We start from the raw sequence: 21770 nt of genomic DNA on the forward strand, positions 1-21770 counted from the left end.
GGCAGTCCTAACACCTGAATGCACTGCTGCCTCCTAAACAGTCTATGGAGGGAGCAACCTTTCTTAGAGTCATTTAGGGTGACAGATGGGTGTCCCAAAGCCCAGGGGTATGATCCCAATGTCCTATGGGACATTTGTCCTAAGTGCCATTTGATGTGGGGCAGGGATCAAAGCTTGGGGTGGGGTGTGATGGATAAGGTAGTGATGAAGAGAAAAATTAATCCTCTGGGCCTGCCCTGGGTTAGAATTGGGGGTAGGCTCAGGCCTTGGACCCCACGGAAATTGGGAAAATCCCCTGGATGTCATGCCACTGAACATAGCTTAGCACTTCCTTCTGTTCACCAAGTAAAGTTAGTTTGCCCTTCCACATTCTTTATCTCATTTGTGACGGATCGCTCTCCATCTCTCTGGACCTGTTCTTCTATCAGTAGACGAGAGGACCAAGGGGCACTGGGAGAATCGTTGAGAAATTCAGCAGCAGGGGACGGGGGCTACAAGCAGAAAGAACTGAAGAACGCACAAATTGCTCCTGCGCCCTCTTAGGGGAATCAATGACTTCTAAGTTTATCTACAAATAGTTCCTGGGGCTAGAAATCAAAAATTGATTCATAGTCATTTGTGTCTGCAGCACTGATCAAGCTCCTAGTGTGTGAGGAGAACTGTGCTTCACGCTAGGGCCAAAGAGAGCAGCCGGCGGGGGTAGGGAGCTAGGGGAGATTAAGGGATGAATGAGGCGTGGCGTATTCACCTTGCAGAGTCTCCCCCCGCCATGTGCTATTGAAAGGAAGGTTTCCAGCCCCCTCAGCCCAATGGAGGGGAGGCTGGACAGTGAATAAGCCTGTCGCCCCACCTGTCCTGTTGTCTGACTAGCGTGTCTTCAGGTGGTACCGCTCCCTTCACGAGGCACAGCGGCAACTCGCATGAGCGGGTCCTGTCTACTGGTCACCAGGGAGGGCCCCACCCTCTCCTTCTGCTCGCCCCCAATCCCTTCTTGTTGCCTTTCCCCCAGGTATACTACATCAACTTCACTGACTTTGCCAGCTATGAGGTGGTGGTGGACGAGAAACCCTTCCTGCAGTGCACCCGCAGTATTGAGACAGGCAAAACCAACTACAACACTTGTTATACAGCAGGTGTCTGCCTCCTCAAAGCCCGGCAGAAGATCGCCGTGAAGATGGTGCACGCTGACATCTCTATCAACATGAGCAAGCACACCACCTTCTTCGGGGCCATCAGGCTGGGCGAGGCCCCTGCATCCTAGATCCCTCCAACCTCGTTTTGCCCCTGCCCATGGCCCTACCCCAGGTTAGGGAGCTAGGACTCCCAGAACCTCTAAGCGCTGCTGTGGAATGAGGTATGTGGGTGTCACAGCCGCAGAGAAAAATTTCCCAGTGCTATTTATTCCCCAGTAATTCCAAGATGACAAGGCCAACTTGACTTTCCAGATTGACCTGGAGTGAACAGGACAGTTGATGAAGCCCCAGGGTTGGCGTGAAGCAGAACCTTCCTCCTTGGCTCCCCATTGACTGCTTCTAGCATGACTACAACCTCAAGGTCCCTGGTGTCATTCTGTTGCACTAAAGTGAGGGGCTTGGGCAGCAGGCGAGAAGTAGCAACAGTACAGCCCAAACTGTGGGGCAAGCCTTTGACCTCGAAAGGTGCGTGTGGGGTAGGATGGTAACATTGCAGCCTAAGGAAAGGGGCAAGGAGGGAAATGCAGGTGCTTGTTACAGAAACCAGGGGAGAAGCCTGCCAGATGGTCTTTCCACTCTCGCCCATCCATGTGCCAGCAGTTGGCAGGGCTTTGGGGAGAGGTTTGCTGTTCCTTGAAGCAGTTACAGGGCATGGCCATACACCTGCCTGTATAAGAACCAGAGGCCATGCTTGGGGCCATGTGTCTTTCACTTTGTTTACAGCTGTGCTCCAAGCTCAGAAAACTGCCCGGGTGCCTGCACAATTGTCCCTTTCCCAGCCTGGTGAGAACTCCCATTTTTTTTCCTCGCCAGAGCCTACCTCTGTCTGAGACTGGTGCCTATCCCGGGACCTGTGTTTGTGTGAGTCTGAGATACTCTTTAGATTACCTGGGCACAAAGGAAGTTATCCATGTATTAAGCAGCACAAAGATTCATCTAGTCCGAGTTATGTCTGGGGACAAAGAGTGGACTGGATGACCTCCAAAAGTGCCTTCAAATTCTAGTATCTAGGCAGCTGCCATGCTAGCCTACTAAAATTCCCAAACCCTAGACTGACTCTGGGCATCAGCAAGGCAGAGCTTTTTATCAGACCCAGAAAGGGTAAGAGCCGGGGATAGGACAGGATTTTCTTCAAGTGTATTGCAATCCAAGTGGTCATTAATAGACCTTGTCTGAAAGGACAACAACTGATGCCCTACTAATCACATACCACCCCCTTTCTTCTCTCTGGCTCCAGAAAACCACAGCACAGAAGAGTCACCATAGATTCCAGTGCTGCTTCCCTGAATCCAGGCTCAAGAGGAGGCAGTGTCTAGGCAGTGGGCAGGCTTGCGCCCTCTAGTCAGGCCCAAAGACCTCTTTCCCCCACCCTTAAGCTTCCCATCGAATCATGATAGGATCATTCAAGGGTCTTATTTCTAACTGTCTGGGGCCAGTCTGGGTGCTGGGTCTGTAGCTGAAAGCTGAGAGAGCCAGTCTTGTAGAATCTGCTACTTTTACTCCTGGAACAAATTTCCTTTTGCAGAGAAAGGGAATAAGATCCTTCAGGCAGCTGAAATCCACCAAGAACAACAGGTACTCATTTCCCTGCTGTGCCTTCATTTTTTAAGAAACTATGCTGCTTGGCCCTTCAAGGATCAGAGCAAGAGGGAGTGAGCTACTCCCCCATTATCTGGTTGCTAATGATAGCCTTCCCACCCCAGATGAGGCAAGCTTGAGGCATGTTTGACCCCAGATCCTATAAAGTGCCTTAGACAGTCCTCAGTTAGCAGAATCTGATGAGAACCTCTCCTTAAAGTTTGTATTTTCTCTATCTCCATTGATAATATTACCAACCCTATCATTTAGACGAAGCTCAGAGGTTGAGTGCTTTGAGCAGGATCTCAACCAACTTAAGTCATACCTGGGGCTTTCAACCAGGTCTGACTGTGAAGCTCTTCTGTTCTTCCCCAGCATTGTTTTGAATTTGGAATCCAAGAGAGAACCAATCAAAATGGTAATATGGACCCCAAATCCTTGAGGGATCTAGGGAGAAACGCAGAGAGGCTCATTTTCGTTCCTTGATGGTAATGCCTTTTCTCTTGACTGCCAAGGGCTCTGGGACAAAAGAGTCGGCCATTTCTTTGGGAAACTCCCATCAGCCTTAGAGCTTTTGTATTCAGAAGAATCGTCTTGGTAGCGTGCCCAAGCAGCAGGCCTCCAGTACCCACAGAACAGATACCCCTTGTGTTCTTTCATCCAATGAAAGAACCAACCAGTGAACCAACCACTGTGCATGGGGCCCCTCCTGTGGACAAGGGCCTCCTCTGGTTACCCTTCAGACAAGTTACAGGAGCCGGTCACTTCCCACAGCTACAGAGTGACTTCTTATCTCTTTCTGCCATACCACAGAGACCTCTGTATTACCAGGATCTCTCAGGAATGCAAAGAAAACCCAAGAGAGGTCTGGATGAGACGAGGGAAGCAAAAGACTTCCTAATTGTGCCACTAAAGGGCATTCTGACACCAACCCTCTTCTCTAGGTATGTAGGGGATTAGAGGGAAAATGGGATTCACACAGGACTCTTATTCGTTGTGACCCTTCAAATACAGCTCTGGAGGGAGTAGGGTGATGAGAGAAGCAAGAGGTAGCTGGGGAGCCCTGTTGCTGCAAAGTTATTGAAGTCATTTACTCTTAAGAGAATGTGGAGCTAGATTCACCCCTTGGAATTACACCAACATGGCTTTAGAAATCTGAGGCTAGCACGGAGGATGGGATGAGGACATTTGTGAGCAAGCGGATGACAGAGGTTTGAAGGAGAATTGCATAGTGGGGACTTTGCCAGCTGCTCTGGCTCCAACAGCCAAAGCTGGCACAAAAGGCAGCTGTTGGGGACCCCCTTCATCCATCCTGAGCCAAATCTCTTTTGATGAGCAATAAAGGGCTAGGAACCCTGAAGGTGAACAAAGAGTTTGAGCCATGTGTGAATACGTGTGTTTTATGTAACTTCTGGTGGATGCAAATAGATTCAGAGAAATTAAGAACTCAAGAGGCCCTTAGAAGTAATCTAGCCCAACCTACCTTCTACCCTACTCATGTGGAAACTGAGGTCCAGAGAGGGAAGGTGACCTTCCTGAGGTGTGGGGGCCCCAACCTCCAGACTCAGCAAGGTGAGGAAGGCACAGTCCGTGTCCCACACAGCCCCCTTCTTTCTGCAACCCGCAGACTCAAGTCTGGAAGTGCTTGGCCCCCTTCCGGAGCCTGGTCAGGCAGGGAATGCATGGCCACAGCCTTTGTCAGAGTGCTTCCTTCCCCAGGGCGCTTCCCCCAGCTTCTGCCTCAGGATGGAAGCCTCTGGACAGGCCCAACTGCAGGGAGTCCTGGCGCTACCTCAGGACTCCCCCTGCCTGAAGTCTAACCTAGGCCATGTGAGCAAAAAAAAAGAACTGGATTTTTTCCTTGTAATCCATTTTAGGGCTCTCTCCAAATGGAGTTGGGATATGTCATTTCTTTAGTCAGAAAGCTTCCAGCTAGGATGGGGGAAGGGCTGCGTGGTGAGGGTGGCCTGGAGCAGGCCCGATGCTGCTTTGGGGATCAGCATCCAGTGTGAGATACTGTGTATATAAACTATACATAATGTATATAAACCGGGATGTAAGTTTGTGTAAATTAATGGTTTATTCTTTGCAAATAAAGCTTTTTCCCCTTGTTCTTAAAATCAGCTCGAGCACTTCCTACCTGCTAGGTGCCTTTTGTGGGGGTTGGGGCGGCTTGTGGGATCTTAGTTCCCTGACCAGGACTGAACCTGTGCCCTCAGCAGGTTCCTGAAAGCCTGGAATCCTAACCACTGGACCACCAGGGAATTCCACTACATGCTTCTTTGACACCACACATGAACTTGGAGAAGAACTGAGGCACCCATTTGAGAAGGGGCAGCAGAAGCAAGGTGGTCTGAATTTCCTGTCAGAACATCCCATATCCTCTCTGTGCCCCAGCCCACATGCACCCATCCCCATCACCTGGGTCTTTTCCTGTAACCGCATGTCCAGTAGGCTAGGGGTCCTGCAAAAGCGAACATTTTCCTGAGGTGAAGACACAGCAGGGAGTCATCCTCAGCTTGAGACCCTGACTTCTGTAACATTCTTCAGGCCTGGGCCCAAAACAGCTTGGGTAGATCCAGCCTCCAGCTCCCCATGACGTATCACTCATTTTGCAGATGAGACCAACATTAAAGAGTTAAAATAGCTCCCCAAGCTCATCCAACTAGAAAGGTTACTTAAACTTTCAAACAACTGTTGACAAGATCCTACAGTGTCAACTTTCTTTAAAATTTAGGAATTTCCCTGGCTGTCCAGTGGTTAAGACTCCTCACTTGCAGTGCAGGGGGCACGGGTTTGATCTCTGGTAAGAGAACTAAGATCCCATGTGCTGAGTGGCAAACAAATGAAAAATAAAATAGACAAACTTGAAAAAATAACAATAAAAATAGATTAGAATGTTTTTAATTGGATAAACTTCATTCTAAACATTGAGATGTCATAACATTTAGGGCATTGTTTGCTCAGGGATAAGAAGTGGGCAGAATAATTTTGTGGAGCTCTCCAGTATGCAAAGTTCAATCACATTCAGTATTATTATCCCACCAACCTTTGAAGTAAGCACTGGAGGAACTATTTGTCTCATTTTACAGAGTAGGAAACAGAGAAGACTGATTGTTTCAAGTCATAGGGTTTGAAGGTGGAGGGGCCTGAATTCAAAGCCCACTGGACCTCAAGGCCACCGGTCCTGAGAAGCCTTGATGCCAGAAGATAGGGCTGCTTAAGAGCTGAAGAGAAAGAGACAAGAGCAGGGATCCTAGGGAACAGGCTGGTTGGGGCACAGACAGTGTCAGAGGTGGGTTTTTTATTCTCTCTAGTTTTTCTCAGTTCTGATGCTGAGTGGGTACATGTGAGGGAGGTTTCAGGACACCTCTCCCCAGGGCCTTCCCTGCCTTTGGGGTCATCTCCTTGTAACCCCAAGGTAAAGTCAGAGAAGAGCTCGAAGGAGAGAGATGAAGGAGGAAGAGGGATCCAGAAAGCAGCCAAACAGGCACCCACACACACACCCGTCACCCCAAGGACTGACCAAGTAAGGAGCAGGGGTCACACAAAGCCCTCCTGTGCCACACCTTCCAACCAGGCTGAGAGGCCATGGGGGTGTCTGTCAAGTTACCACCAGCTCTTGGGCCTCTGAGAAGCCAAACTTGGTCTTGTGCTGGTCAAACAGTTGGCGCAGGGCATCCACATAGATTGCGTGGTATTTAGCCACCGTCTTCTTGCTTGGGTTCTCAATCTTGGGCAGTGGTAGAGGCTTCCCAACTGCCAGAGGAGATGGAGAAGTTAAAGGGAAAAGCATCAGAGTGGCTCACTCCTCAGAATGGGCCTCCAGCCCAGGTTCTCCCCCATGCTTCCCCCAACCCTACACACATCCTGGCCAGCCTCCCTGCCTCTGAACACGGCCAGAGCCAAGGTCTAGCATTGGAACCAGATCCTGTGTCCTAGACGTGGCTGCCAGCTGAAGGGCCCACTTACCAATGGTGGTAACAGGCTGAGCGTAGGGCAGAAAGCCCAGGGAGTTCTCAGTGAAGCCACGCCCATAGAAAGCACAAGGGTAGATATGCACCATACTCTGGAACCACTTCTGGAAGCGATTGATGAAGCCCCCCGGGGTGAAAGTGTACTGATTGTAGAGTTCTGTCTCCCCAAAGGAGTAGGCCGGGATTAGAGCCACCCTGAAAAAAAAAAGCATATTCTCTGATGGTTAGGAATGTAGGCTGACCACCAGTGCTCCCTAGGTCTTGTAAGTTCCTTCAGCCCTTAACCCAGCTGGGCCCAGGTCCAAGCTAAGCGGAAGCAATGCGTGGTCTACCCCAGGCTGCCTGCGAGCTAAGGGAAGCGAGCCCCACTGTGTGTGTGTTAGTCGGTCTGTCATTTCCAACTCTTTGTGATCCCACAGACTGTACCCGCCAGGCTTCTCTGTCCATGGGATTCTCCAAGCAAGAATACCGGAATGGGTGCCATTCCCTTCTCCAGGGGATCAACCTGACCCAGGGATCGAACCTGGGTCTCCCGTATCATAGGCAGATTTCTTACCATCTGAGCCACCAGGGAAGCCCCAGCGAGTCCCAGACCCTCCTGTAAACCCACAATGTCCGAGACACTGGAAGCTAGGAGCCAAGGGCCATTTCTTTTTGGTTTCTTCCCTTTCACCCACATGGAAATTTTGGCTTTCTCTGACATACAGTTGCAGCCAGTCACCTTTTTAGAGAGACTGGTCCAGATGAGATGCTAGTCTGAGGCAGATAAGGTTCCAGGCTGGCCTGCTGGCCTTTCTTCAGAAGCAGAAATGCCTCTAGAACCTGACACAGCCTCTACTCCACAACAGAAGTGACTTTACGCCTCCCTCTTTAAATATCATTTCCTCAAAACCTCTTCCTCCTTCCCTGCTGGGCTTTTGGATCTCCTCTCCCCAGTCTGGACCAGGAGTGTCCTTACCCGTGCCGAAGGGCCGTGCGTACGAAGCCAGTGCGGCTCTTCAGGAACAGAGTGGTAGATCCAGGCAGGCTATATTTGCACTCAGCCAGGCCGCCAACCACCACAAGCAGCATGTTGCCGGTGCCTCTACGGGTAAGCAGGAAGTCCATGGAGGATTGGCTCACAGAGCAGGCCCCTGGTAGGCAGGAAAAACCAAAAGATCATTGGTGACCTGCTAAACCTCCTAACTTTCCTCCCTACTTCTAAGGTGGGGAGAACCCTCTTTAGGAAAGGGCTCTCTTAGGCAGCTGAGCCTAAAGTAGCTTTTCAGACCAGAGGGGATCACAGAGCCAGCCTTGTTCTCACCTATTTACCCAATACTTCTCTCTCAGGCAGCCATGTATTTCTTCGGCTTTCCATCCCAGGAGCCAACTCACCTGAAGACATGATATATTCTCTGAGGAAAGGCACCCAGAAAAAGGCCCCCAGTGTGAGGACATAAGGAGTGATGCCAGGAAATGTCTTGGAGAAGCCTGACATCTCTGTGGCAAAGTGGCCAAACCATGAATGGGACAAGAGCCCATGAGGGTGGCAGGCGACGATATAGTTGAGGCTGGGGGAGAGATCATGAGTCTTCAGAAGCTGTGGAGGAAAGTGGAGTCAAGAGAGATATAGCCAGGGAAGAGTTCCTCTCTTTCGGCCAGAGACCTAGAAAGGAAAGGGCTGTCATGTCTGGCCGTGCAGATGGGGTAACACACAACTCTGGGGAGCTTCATTCACATGGGCCTCAATGTGAATTATGCCCCCGCCCCCCGCCCTGCCTCAGCTGCTGCCACAGGGAGTCAGGGCCGGGCCTGGGGCCCAAGTGGGGATCTGGGACTTCTCACCTTGAGTGGGAAGTAGTCACAGTACTGCTTCCACAGGCACCATTGCCTCATGCAGTTAAACCGGCGGCCACCTGAAAACAAAGCTGATGGAGCTGAGCTTTGTCCACCCTGTTATCTCTGGGTGCCCTCAACCCTTACCGTTTCCTGCCCCCTTAAGTGACAACCAGGCTGGGAATGAACTTCGGGGCCTGTTTGGGACAGCCCTAGCTCTCTGCCGTACTAGCCGCCCCTCCCCAAGCCCACTCCAGTTCCCACCTGGGCCTCACTTGGCACCTTGAAAAGACCCCTTCCCTCACCTCCAGCCCAGACAAGGTCAGGCTGAAGGGCTGCCAGGGAATTGGCAGGAGTATAAGGAGAGAAAGAAAGAGCATGTGGCGAGTGGCAACAGCCCTTCCAAGGCCCTCACCTCTCTCAGGGGTCTTCCAGTCAAAAGCCAGCCAGGTAAGCATGAGCACGGTAATGGGCCAGTACGGCGTGAACACCACCAGGTAGAGGTTGACGGCGATCACGGTGATCACTGGAGGGAGCCCAGGCCAGAGTCAATGAACTGCAAACAGCGCCTCACATTTGCCCTCCCTCTGGGGCTATGTCTACTGCAAGGTTACAAGCACTCGCAGCCAGGCTCACATTACCGTCTTACTTCCTCACCCCAGCACATGCCTGGGTGCCCAGAGCCCCAGCATCTGCCCTAGCCTTGGGAACTTGTTTTGAGTCTAGGAGACAAGGTGTTTTCCTCCCTCGCTGTGCTCCATGCAGTCAGCCCTCTCCCCGCAGGGCCTGCACCAGCAGCGCTCTGGGCTGCAGTCAGTGGCAGGGAGCCAGTGATGGGTCTCACTGATTCGGCCACCAGAATTTAGGAGTCCTGGAGAGACAGAGCCAGGAATAGTCTTCCTCCAACTCACATTTTTCTCTCCATATCATCTCTGAGAATGTGAACAGAATGCCAGAGAACGAGGATGATAACCTTCAGCCAGGTTGGGAGCATGCAAGTTAGCAAACAAGAAACAAAGGAGACTGTACCAGAATACGGTATGGACCATGCTGAGCTCGAACAAGATAGGAACAATGTAGGTTAGAGTAGTTAGGACAGACTTCATGGAGATGAGTCACAGGGCACCGTGCTCAGGATTCTTACTGGACTCATTTTTTAAAATAACTATGAATAAGACAGCGAGAGAAAGGGGGTCAAAAGAAAGGTTAGAAAAGACATGAAACACTCGTAATTGAACATGGCAGAATGAACACAAGTTTTATTGTGACTCCTTGCTGCAGCCTCATGAAAATTATCACAGGATATTTTAAAAAATAGAGATTCTGCAAGGAAAAAGAGAATCAGAGAGATGCCAAAAGTGACTGAAAGCTATCAGCAAAATGTTTGCCTGCTAGACAGTGGGCAGAGGAGGGATAAACTGACTGAGAACAAGAAAGTTGAAATGTAGTTACTTGTGAGGGGGAGTGTCTACAAGAGTAAGCCTGTTTGCACTGGAGAATCTAGGAAAGACTCAGAATTTGCAAACACCAGGTGTTAGAAAAAGCAGATGTAACAGGGCTTGATGGAAAATGTATCAAAGAAGTAGTTAAAACCCCAGACCTCTTCTCCTTCACTATACAGCTGGGCCATGGGAGCATTATTCTTTGAAATAAAATGAACCAAAGAGACTCTAGACTCAGATACTTACACTAGACATAGCTAGGATATTCTATATGCAGCCAAATTACTAATCAAGTATGAAGAGAGAATAAAGACAATTTCAGACATATAGTCAGAGAGTTTGTTTCCCACATCCCTTTCTCAGGAAATTAGTGGAGGATGTGCTCCACAAAAATGAGGGAGTAAAGCAAGACAGAGGATAGCATGGGATCCAGGTAAAAAGAAATCCAACAAAGGAAGGAAGTGAGCAGGGCCAGGAATAGAGTGAGGAGAGCATGGCACCCAGGGCACAAAACTCAAGGAGACATTCACTCTCGGGGTCAGGCAAATACTGACCCAACACTTGGACAGCGCTGAGCATGAACACCTTAGACTGCGCACCCAGGGCGCCTCACGGGCCCTGGGGGTGACAGCGGGTGCCTGAGACTCTAACAGGAGGCTGGGCTCCCCCAGCGAGGCCCTCAAGGAAATAAACGGTGGTGGTGAAGGAGAGGAAACGTGCAGATTCCTGACGTGTCTGTGGAGAGTTTGGGGAAGAATTCTTGATAACTGATAGATAACTAAGAGATAATTAAAATTTAAAATGAGGCAATTAACCAATCAAAAAATGTTCAGGATATCTAGACATTTCTCCAAAGAAGACATACAGATGGCCAAAAAACACATGAAAAGATGCTTAATATCACTAGTTATTAGAGAAATACAAATCAAAACTACAATGAAGTATCATCTCACACCAGTCAGAATGGCCATCATCAAGAAATCTATGAACAATAAATGGGAGAGGGGATGTGGAGAAAAAGGAACCCTTTTGCACTATTGTTGGGAAAGTAAATTGATGCAACCACTATGGAGAACCGTGTGGAAGCTCCTTAAAAAACTAAAAGTAGAACTGCCATATGATCCAGCAATTCTACTCCTGGGCATACATCTGAAGAGACACACGGTCTGAAAGGTACGTGCACCTCAGTGTTCATTGCAGCACTGTTTACAATGGCCAAGACATGGAAGCAACCTAAATGTCCATTGACAGGGGAATGGAGAGCAAAGATGTGGTGCATATGTGGGATGGAACGTTACTGAGTTATAAAAAGAATCAAATAATACCATTTGTAACAACATGGAAGGACCTGGAGTTATCATACTAAGTGAAGTAAGTCACACAAAGACAAATACCATATGACATCACTCATATGCAGAACCTAAGTTTTAAAAACTGATATAAATGAATTTACTTACAAGGCAGACTCAACAGATTTCAAAAACAAACTTGTGACGATCAAAAGAGAAATATGGATGGGGGGAATGGATAGATTAGGACTTGGGATTAATATATACACTACTATATATAAAATGGATAACCAACAAGGATCTACTGAATACCACATGGAACTCTACTCAATATTCTGTAGTAGCCTGTATGTGCAACTGAATCTGAAAAAGAATGAATATATGTATAACTGAATCACTTTGCTGTACACCTGAAACTAAACATAGTAAATCATCTATACTCCAACAAATTTTTAAATAAAAAATAAAGGTAAAAAAATAAAATGACACAATTATGAATTCCAGAGAAAACAAGAAGTTGCACAAGAAAGGAAATATAATCATAGTGCACTAAATAGCTGGTCTATGGAGAAGATTTACTAGTCATAGTTAGGGGTTTAAATAAAACAACCTAGGTGGTTATGGGGGAAAAGGCATATATTGAGCTGAAATCTAATGTTCCATATTAGGAAGTCAGTGATATTGTCTAAAATTATTACATTGGAAAATAGTAATATTTAGACATTTTAAATAGTAAAGTTTAGACATATGGAGGTAAATACCTGAAAAAAAGAGCTAACAAAGTTGAGAATAGCTGCCTCTAGGGAACATATCTAAGCATGGAGCAAAGGCCAGCACTTTCAGGTTTTGATATACTCCTTACAAAATTAGGACTTCCCTGGTGGCTCAGAGGTTAAAGCATCTGCCTGCAATGCAGGAGACCTGGGTTCATCAGGAAGATCCCCTGGAGAAGGAAATGGCAACCCACTCCAGTATTCTTGCCTGGAGAACCCCATGGACAGAGGAGCCTGGTGGGCTATAGTCCACGGGGTCGCAAAGAGTCGGACACGACTGAGTGACTTCACTTTACAAAACTACTTGACTTTCTCAAGAAATAAAGAGAGGCATGGGTCTAGTCCAGAACAGATTTGTTTCTTTTAGGCTTTGCTTGAACCCAGACAGTGTTGGGGACATCTTGGGAGGCAGTGCAGCTTCAGGTGGTGACACGCATGAGAATGACCACAAACAAGACTTTGAGCTTCACACTGGCAAAGCGGGGATAGCAACACCAGCTTCTGCCTTATCTTCCTCACAGACTTCGTGTGATGGTCTTGTCTCAAGGTCATCAGGGTCCAGACGGATATGATTCCATTGCAGATTCATAGGGTGAAGAGCTGGGAAAGCTTTGACAAACAAGCACTGGAACCATCACCTCCTGGGAGCCCAGGCCCAACACTCTTCTATCTGTCCCAGGCTCACTCTCCATATAGCCCGAAGTCAGGCTCTAATTAAGAGCAGTCTAGGAAGCTTCTCTCTGTCCTCACCCTGCTTTCACCCACCTCCTCCTTCTCTGTTCCGCCTGCTCCGCTAGCTCACACGGATCCCTGAACCCTCAGTCTCGCCTCCTCCCTTTCTCTCTCACACATCTGATCATCAAGTCCTATGAACTCTACTCCAATTTCTTGAATCCCTCTTCTCCCCTTCACAATTACGAGTGGTCTGGGCCAAATCACCACAATCTCTGACCTGAATTAGAGTGACAGTCTCTTCCTATAATCAGTTTGGTACCCAAAGCTGTAATGATCTCTCAAAACCACCAATCTGATGCCGTTGCCCTGTGCCCAACCCAGTCATGGCTCCCATGGCCTTCAGGAAAAAGTCCAAACACTTCCATGATTGACAAACCCTGCACAATCTGTCCCCTGCCTCTTTTGCCGGTCTCCTCTGTCTTCCCTCTCCCACTCTTTCATCCTTTCATTCAATATTTATTGAGCATCAGTTCTGCAGCTCTTAGCCCCTCATCCCACTTAACCACTGGCAGCTTCTTGAATGCTTTACACTCTCCCCTCATCTCAGCTCTCTGCCCTGAACATTCTTGCTTCTTCATCTATCTCTTACATGTCCTCTAAGAGTCAACTCAAATTTAATAGAAAAATGGACAAAAGTCATGAATGAGCTGTTAACAGAGAAAGAAATGCTAATTGCTAATAAATACATAAGAATACTTAGTAATTAACAAAGTTGAAAATAAGGCTCATTGTTATTTACACCTGTCACTCTGGTGGTGGCAGAAAGGAGTGTGCATGAGGCCTGATCCCTTTCCTGCTCACTCAGTGGTCATCTCTGAAGCCACATTTTTCAGCATCACAGTTTTGAGGTACCTCCAACAGCCTGAACATTTGCATCCACAGAGAGCAGAGACTCCCACCAACCTGTGTTGGGTGTTTAACATAAACAAGAAATAATCATTTGTTGAGTTAAGCCTGAGATTTCCACATTAGTTGGTTACCATAGCATACATGGGCCAGTCCAATTATTCCACTCTCACATGTCCATTTTACAAATGAAGAAAACAAGACTCAGAGAAGATCAATAAACTGCTCAAGGAGCACAGATAGTAAGGAGTAGAGCTGTGATTCAAAAACAGGCAGTCTGACTCAGAGACTATGTTTTTCACATCCCTGTTTTTTTGCATCTTGGCTATATGTGTATGTGTACAGGCATGGTGGTGGTGGTGGTTTAATCACTAAGTCGGGTCTGACTTGCAAGCCCATGGACCGTAGCCCACCAGGCTCCTTTGTTCATGGGATTTCCCAGACAAGAACACTGGAGTGGGTTGCCATTTCCTTCTCCAGGGGATTTTCCCGACCCAGGGATTGAACCCAAGTCTCCTGCATTGCAGGCAGTCTCCTGCCTTTCAGGTGGATTCTTTACAGACTGAGCCACCAGGAAAGCCCTGCATGTGGTGAAATCTATCTATCTATCTATTCACACACACATATGTATGTCCATAATTTCTGGCTGTGTGCTTAGTCACTGTAGCCCAGTAGGCTCCTCTGTCCATGGGGATTCTCCAGGCAAGAATACTGGAGTGGGTTGCCATGCCCTTCTCCAGGGAATATTCCCAACTCAGGGATTGAATCCAGGTCTCCCGCATTGCAGGTGAATTCTTTAGAAACTGAACCACCAGGGAAGCCCCAATTTCTGGCTACATACACACAAACTGTTAACAGTGGTTACCTCTAAGGAGTAACATCCTAGACTAGAGTGAGAAAGGGGAGCTACCAGCCTAGAGGTTCCATCCCCTAGCCTGGCCTGGGCTGTCCATACTGGTCATACTTCTTCCCCTAATATAGTGTAGCTCCTAGGCCATGGGAACACGGTGGCAGTGAGGGGAGGGGGTGCTAATGAGGCAAATCTGTGGAGATAGGACAAGAACTCAAGAAAGGGGACTCAGCCCTTCCTGAGGAAAGGGCCCCAAGGACTGGGTCACATGGAAGGAGATTGAGAAACCCAGCTGGGGCCCTGGTACTCAATAAGAGGTCATTTGCAGCGGACTTTTCTCCCCTTTCAGTCAGAAATTTGTACATACACTGAAGGCCTAGCTTCCTCCTTCCTCTCTGGCCTAACATATACACTACGGCCACGTCCATATCTAGCCTCCCAATCAGCAGTAAATAAGGACATGCAGGTGGTAGGGACAGGAGTTCATAGGCCAAAATCAGGCCCTTGTGGACTCAGGCACAGGCCAGCTCCTCCGTTTTCTAGCTGTCCGATCTTGGATGGACCATTTAGATGGCATGTACCTCAGCCTCTGTATCTGTACAATGGAGATGATCAGCCACATTAGGTGCTTAGAACAGTGCCTGGTATGGGGGTAAAAAGCACAACAGATGTTAGCTAATACTATATTAGTGTAAGCTATCAATATGTGTGTGTGTAGCTATTATGTGTATTATTATGCATGATAATAACTTCTGCCTTATAAGGCTGGCAGGAGGCTAAAATGAAACCATAAGTATGAAAATGCCTGGCACTAAGTAAGTAGCTGGTACATATGAATTCCTTTCTCCTGGCCTCTTCTAGCTCTGATTGCCCATCATTCCTAGGTTAACACTGCTTTTCTTCTGTTAGTATTCAGGGGTCCTGGTACTCACCCCAGGCAGGCCTCTGAGCCCCCCAGTCCCTGTTCTTTAGCCCACTCTCCCTATTGACCAGCAAGCCCCAAGCTCCCAAGGTCCACCTGCATTCTTCCTTCTCAGATATCTTCCAAGTAGGGGCATTTAATTCATCCCCTTGCTTCCAGCCAATACTCACCTAAACCACTTAAAAATGAGAATTTTGTTCCAGGCCCCCTTCCCATAAGGATGGTCTGCATCAGCACCTAAAGCACCATAGCCAGCAACTAAGTAACTTTCACAAAGAATTTGTGGGGTGGGTAGAATGAAAAATGGATGGATAAATGGATGAATTCTTTCAGACAAGAGATTTTCAGAGCTCCCTCTGCCACCAAGACAACTGTCTTGCACAGATGGTCTGCTCAGGTCCCTGAGGTCACAGCTATGCCCATTTCCTTGGCAGGCCTCAGTGGAACTGCTCCCCATCTTTCCCAAACATGCTTTCCAGGACCCACTGATGACCCAGGAGGGCTCACCACACACAACAGCCACAAGTGTGGCTCACACACATGTGCACACACATTCCTGCACAAGTGTGCACCCAGACCCACATGCACACTCGCAGATCCCACAAGGACTGTGTCCAAGCGTGTCAAGATGGAGGCTGGGGTGGCCAACTGTCCTTATTCACCTGAAACAACCCTGGTTTCAGCATCCAAAGTCCTGCTAAAACCTATAACCTCTCAGTCCCAGGAAAACCAGGACATCTGGTCACCCTGCCAAAGGCTGAAGACTCACCGATAACAAAGGCACTAAGGGCCCACTGGAAAATAGCAAAGACCTCCAGGGAGATCTTGAGGTCCTTCTTGGAAGGCAAAACCATTATGCCCAGGGTCCCTGTGACTCCAGGTAAGTGCTGTTCAGCTGTCCAGCCCCGATTGCTCAGGGACCAATGGTGTTTCCTCCCTTTGTGCTTTATTTTTCAGTCTCTGCCTAGTCTCCACCCCCTACCCCCAGGACAGCACCAAGAGACAACATGCTGCCTCAGCTTGTCCAGTTCCTTCCAGCCATCTACCCACCTGTACTTTTACCCACTTGGGCAAGGGCCGGGCTGAGATTGTGACACCCTCTTGCACACCTGTGTAGAGAAGTGTAGATGGAGCTCAGGTGTGGGATGTGAGTGGAGGGGGGGTGGGGCTGCTGAGAGGCCTCCAGAGCCAGTGTGGATAGGTGAGAGCGGTCAGGGAAGAATGCAAGGCACACATGGCACTTGTAGCCTGCATTTCTGTTTATGAGGCCCAGAGGTTTATGGTCTCTCAGTGACAATGTGATTGTGGGGGAGGAGGTCACAGGTCACAGCTAGAAATATCTTTGGCCTTCTGTTCAGTCCAGGAGCATTCATTACTCCCCATGAACAGACATCAGATGTGTATCTCTGGGCTGAATAAATTTTCTATTAAATGAATAAACAAATGTGAGTACATATATCACATTGTTTTGTGTTCATGAAATTCTAGAATGGGCAAAGCTGATCTATGGTGAAAAAATTAGTGGCTGCTTCTGCTAGGAGATTGACCGGGGATGAGCATAAAGGACATTTTGGGAGTGACAACAATATTCTCTTTTTTAAAATTTTTTAAAATTTATTTTGGGCTGCACTGTGTTTGTGTTGCTGAGCGTGGGCATTCCCTAGTTGCTGAGGGTGGGGGCTACTCTCTATTTGCTGTGTTCAGGCTTCTCATTGCAGTGGTTTCTCTTGTTGCAAACCATGGGCTCTAGGGGGCAAGGGCTTCCATAGTTGTGGCTCGAGGACTCAATTGCCCCGCAGCATGTGGAATCTTCCTGGACCAGGAATCAAACCCATGTCCCCTGCATTGGCAGGCAGACTCTCAACCACTGGACCACCAGGGATGTCCAATATTGTCTGTCTTGATAAAGCTTTGAGTTACCCAGGTAAAAAACTCATTTGTCAAATGATACAAATGAATGTATTTGCAAAACAGAAATAGATCCACAGACAGAAAACAAACCTATGCTTAGCGAAAGGGAAAGGTGAGGGAGGGATAAATTAGGAGTTTGGGATTAACAGATACACACCACTATATGCAAAATAACTAACAAGGACCTATTTATAGCACAGGAACTCTACTCAATATTCTCTAATAACCTATATGTGAAATTGAATATATATGCTTATAACTGAATCACCATGCTGTACACCTGAAACTAACACAATATTGTAAATAAACTATACTTTCATTTCTCTTTCCATAAAAGAGAAAAAAAAGTCACTTGTCAAAACTCAGCAAATGTACAATTAAGACTTGTGCATTTCTCCGTAGGTCAAGCTGACTCCCTGGTGGCTCAGTGGTAAAGAGTTCGCCTGCAATGCAGGAGACCCAGGTTCAATCCCTGGGTCAGGAAGATCCCCTGGAGAAAGGATTGGACCCACTTCAGTATTCTTGCCTGGAGAATTCCATGGACAGAGAGGAGCCTGGTGGGCTATAGTCAATGGGGTCACATAGAGTCAGACACAACTGAGCAACTAACACATTTCTCTGTATGCTGCAAATTTTACCTAAAAGTAAACAAATACTGAACTCTCTTTAATGCTGATGTGTTTAAGGGTGAGGAGAATTGATGGCTGCAATGTGTTTTGAAATGCATATAGGAGGTATTGACAGCTAGATAAAGGGATATATTGATGGACAGATGTGTGAGAAATCGAACATAGCAAATATTATCTATACAGTCTAGGTAGCTGCTGTTCACTCTACAAATCTTTCAACCCATTCTGTAGGCTTAAAAATTTTTATAATAAAATTTTGCCAAAAATTTTCCCCTCAAGGCCACAATGAAAAAATAAAATTTAAAAATACAATTTCTCCAGGCATGGCATACACACATGTGGCCTTTGTGTGTGTGTTGTATGTACAAAGTTAAATATTTATCTAGTTGTTAATACATGTTTATATATCCATTCCACTAGGTGTCATCTCCAATATATGTTTGTACGCTGTGGGGATGTATAAATGTGAAAACAACTAAGTCCAGCCAGGTGTGTGCTGCAGACCAAGTCAACGCACGTGTGAAAGACTGAAGGGGTTTCTTAATGCAACACATAATTACTGAAGACATAGGATATGCCAGGGATTGCTCTGGACAGCTGGGTTATATCAGTGAGCAAAACAAATTTATAAAAAAAAGTCAAGCTTTCATGAAGTTTACACTCTGGTAGGGGAAGACAGATAATAGAAATGAATTACTTAACTAATTATATAGCACATTGTCAAGTGATAAATGCTATGGGAAAATAAATGGAACAGAGTAAGAAGGAGCCAGAGTACAGGAAGTGGGGACAGGTTAGGTGGGGAGATCAGGCTCTACAGTTTTAAAAGGAGTGGTCAGGGATGGCCACAACAAGAAGGTGGCATCTGAGAGAAGACTTGAAGGAGATGAGGAAGCAAGCAATGCTCCAGTCTGGACTGAGAATGTTCCAGGCAGAGGGCACAGCCAGATCTCAGACCCTAAGCGGGGATATGCCTGTCAGATGCAGAGGAGCAGAAACCTTGAGCTGAGTGCAAGGAGCTGAGGGGGTGAAGTCAGAGAGCTTAGCAGGGCCACAGGGTATAAGGCCTTGACCTTCTACTCCGACTGAAATGGGAGTCAATGTGGGGTTTTGAGCAGAAAGGGGAAAGGATTGTCTTGTGGTCAGGAAAAAGAAAGGACCCTTTTGAAGGACTGTAGCAATAATCCATGCAGAGATGATGATGGGTCAGATTGGCAGGAGTCAGGATGGTGGGAAACAGATTCTGGGTGTTTCCTCTGATGCAGGGGCCCCATGCAAGCACTCTCCCCTCTGAGGCTCAGAAGCCTCTACATGGGAGCACCATTGGTGAGCAGCCACCATGGGCTCAGCCTTGGCCTCTGAACCTTCCCTGCATTCAACTTTATCTCATCCAGTCCTGCAGGAAATGTGTGGAAGGTGTTGGGTGCCGTCACCTGCTTGGCTGAAACTGGTGAAGAGACTTCTGGAAAGGGAGGCTGAAAAGGGCAGCAAAGCCAATCTCCAAAAGAGTTAGGACACAGGGATGAAGAGCTTGGGCTTAATACTGAGGGCCTTGAGGAGGTGCCGTCAGTTTCTGCACAGGGATGGTAACTTGTGCCAAATGCCACAGAAGGACAACTGTCAGGCCCAGAGTGACTGTCAGGCCCAAAGACCTAGTTGCCCCAATGATTGACACACAGGCTCTCCTCCCGCCTTCCTCTCTAATACCTTCTTGCAGGACCAGTTCCAAAGCCACATAATCTAAGTGGATGGGCTCATGGGGACTTTCCCCAGCACTGAAAAGCCTGCTGACCTGGATCTTTCACCTCATTAGACTGACTTCTTTGTTTAGGGTAAGGGTAGTGCAGTCCTTATTCAGGCTCCTGTGAGGGAAACTTTCTGAGACTATTCCTCATGGGGGAACAAAGCTCCATAAACACTGAACACCGGTGAGAGGCAAGGGACAGAGACAGCTCTGGAAGAAAAGAAACAGCCATGCTAGGAGTTTAGGATTAATATCTACACACTACTACACTTTCATCAACCTTTTTGGAGAAGGAAATGGCAACCCACTCCAGTAGTCTTGCCTGGAGAATCCCACGGACAAAGAAGCCTGGTGGGCTACAGTCCATGGGGTTGCAAAGAGTCGGACACGACTGAGCGACTAACACACACACACTATGTATAAAACAGATAACCAACAAGGACCTGCTGTACAGCGCAGGGAACACTGCTCAATATCTTGTAAAAACTTACAATAGAAAAGAATCTGGAAATATATATATATATAATAATATATATGTATTATATATGGGCTTCCTCAGTGGCTCAATGGTAAAGAACCCCCCTGCCAATGCAGGAGAGATGAGTTTGATCCCTGGATCAGGAAGATTCCCTGGAGGAGAGCATGGCAACCCTCCAGTATTCTTGCCTGGAGAATCCCATGGAGAGAGGAGCCTGGTGGGCTGCAGTCCATACTATGGTAAAGAGTCGGACACGACTGAAGTGATTGAGCATGCACGCATGCATTTTATATATATACATAACTGAATCACTTTGCTATATACCTGAAGCTAACACAGCATTGTAAACCAACTATATTTCGATAACAATTTTAAATTTTTCAATTAAAAAAAAAAAAACAGTCCTGCCTGGGTGTCTGCTATGGAGGGGGTAGGTGACAGGAGCCACTGACTCAGTCTCTGGGTGGATAACAGGAAAGGAAACGCAAGAGGATGAGCACTTCTTACAAGGCCGATAGAGCAAATTAGAAGCTTGGTTGGGGCTATCTCTTGTGAGAGAGACCGGAGGGGCAAGCAGGCCCTGCAATGGCATGTGAAGCTAGCTGCTGGTTTCTAGAGTGTGTTCTGCTGACCCTGGGCTTCCAGCAACCTGCCGTGAGGGCTACTGCAGTGAGGGGCTGAGCAAATGGCTCTAGACTTTCCAACTCCCACTTGAAACAGAGCAACAGCTCTCTTTTAATCTCCATCCAACTGGCATCCCATGAAAGATTCTATTGGACAAAAGGATGGGATGGGATGGGGAAGGGGAAACCTTGCAAGGCCCTGGGAAGCAAAGCAGAGAAAGGATCTGCAGTTCTCTGCCCATGAGAAGCTGCCTCTGCCTGGCCAAGGTGGACTGAGGGCCAAATGTACAGAGTCCAGGGGCACTTCCAGGGGGCAGAGCAAGTGGAGGCAGCAAGTGGAGACTGTGGCTAGTCTGAAAAAAGAGGACATGCTGCCTGCCACAGAGGAAGAATGTGTGGCCTCTGAGTGGTCATGGTCTCCGCAGAGCCAGCCCTCCGCAGAGCCAGCCCTGAGAGGGGCTTCCTCATTCATACTCAGTCCAGACCTGAGGTTTGTTATTCCTGCCTCTTCATGCATCTGTCCATCCAAAGACCCTGACTCCTCCACCTCCCACCTTGGTCAGGAGCTCTCAGGGGCAGAAAATGGGTGGTGACGGATCTCATACACTTGGCCCCTAACATGGGCCACACAGCAGGCATGCACTGGTGTTCATTAAAAATGCCTGAGTGGGTGGAGAGCTGAATGGTTTGGCTGGTACTGGGCAAGCCTCTTGGGTTTGTCTTCCTCAAATGTAAATAGGTGATGAGTACTCCTTCTCGGACTTGTGAGAATCCAGACAAGGAACAAATGGCCAGTCACTCTGGGAGCTGTGAAATGGTGTCCACACGTAGGTGGCTGCTGCCAGTGTCATTAAGACGAGGGGATGGGCGCTGAGGAAAAAGCTCAGCTGGGCCTGCCCTAGGATGGGCTTCCCTCCAGGCAGTGTTATCTTGGAAAATGGGTGTCGGAAACTCAAGAGCAGAAT

General features: G+C 47.9%; 2 protein-coding genes across 15 annotated transcripts in view; one reads left to right on the forward strand and one right to left on the reverse strand.

Annotated features, from left to right (window-relative positions):
• Positions 1-4891, forward strand: part of EDA (ectodysplasin A) — a 480070-nt gene extending 475179 nt beyond the window's left edge. For all 13 annotated transcript variants that reach the window (XM_044937294.2, XM_044937291.2, XM_044937292.2 and 10 more), the window contains one exon: positions 1010-4891. In XM_044937294.2, the coding sequence (XP_044793229.2) occupies positions 1010-1261 (252 nt within the window). In that variant the 3' untranslated portion in view covers positions 1262-4891. The remainder of the gene's footprint in view (positions 1-1009) is intronic.
• Positions 4892-6316: 1425 nt separating this feature from the next.
• The window catches only part of AWAT2 (acyl-CoA wax alcohol acyltransferase 2), a 55169-nt gene continuing 39715 nt past the window's right edge, over positions 6317-21770 (reverse strand). Inside the window, exons 1-7 of one of the 2 annotated variants that reach the window (XM_006074183.3) lie at positions 16190-16393; positions 8979-9089; positions 8573-8643; positions 8123-8327; positions 7707-7881; positions 6744-6943; positions 6317-6530 (exon numbers count right to left, since the gene is read on the reverse strand). In XM_006074183.3, coding sequence (XP_006074245.1) covers positions 6376-6530; positions 6744-6943; positions 7707-7881; positions 8123-8327; positions 8573-8643; positions 8979-9089; positions 16190-16274 — 1002 coding nt within the window. In that variant the 5' untranslated portion in view covers positions 16275-16393 and the 3' untranslated portion in view covers positions 6317-6375. Of the gene's footprint in view, positions 6531-6743; positions 6944-7706; positions 7882-8122; positions 8328-8572; positions 8644-8978; positions 9090-16189; positions 16394-21770 lie in introns of those variants that run through there. The other variant, XM_006074184.3, reaches the window with a different exon arrangement.

This window comes from Bubalus bubalis, chromosome X (assembly GCF_019923935.1).
Source record: "Bubalus bubalis isolate 160015118507 breed Murrah chromosome X, NDDB_SH_1, whole genome shotgun sequence".
Taxonomy (NCBI): domain Eukaryota; kingdom Metazoa; phylum Chordata; class Mammalia; order Artiodactyla; family Bovidae; genus Bubalus; species Bubalus bubalis.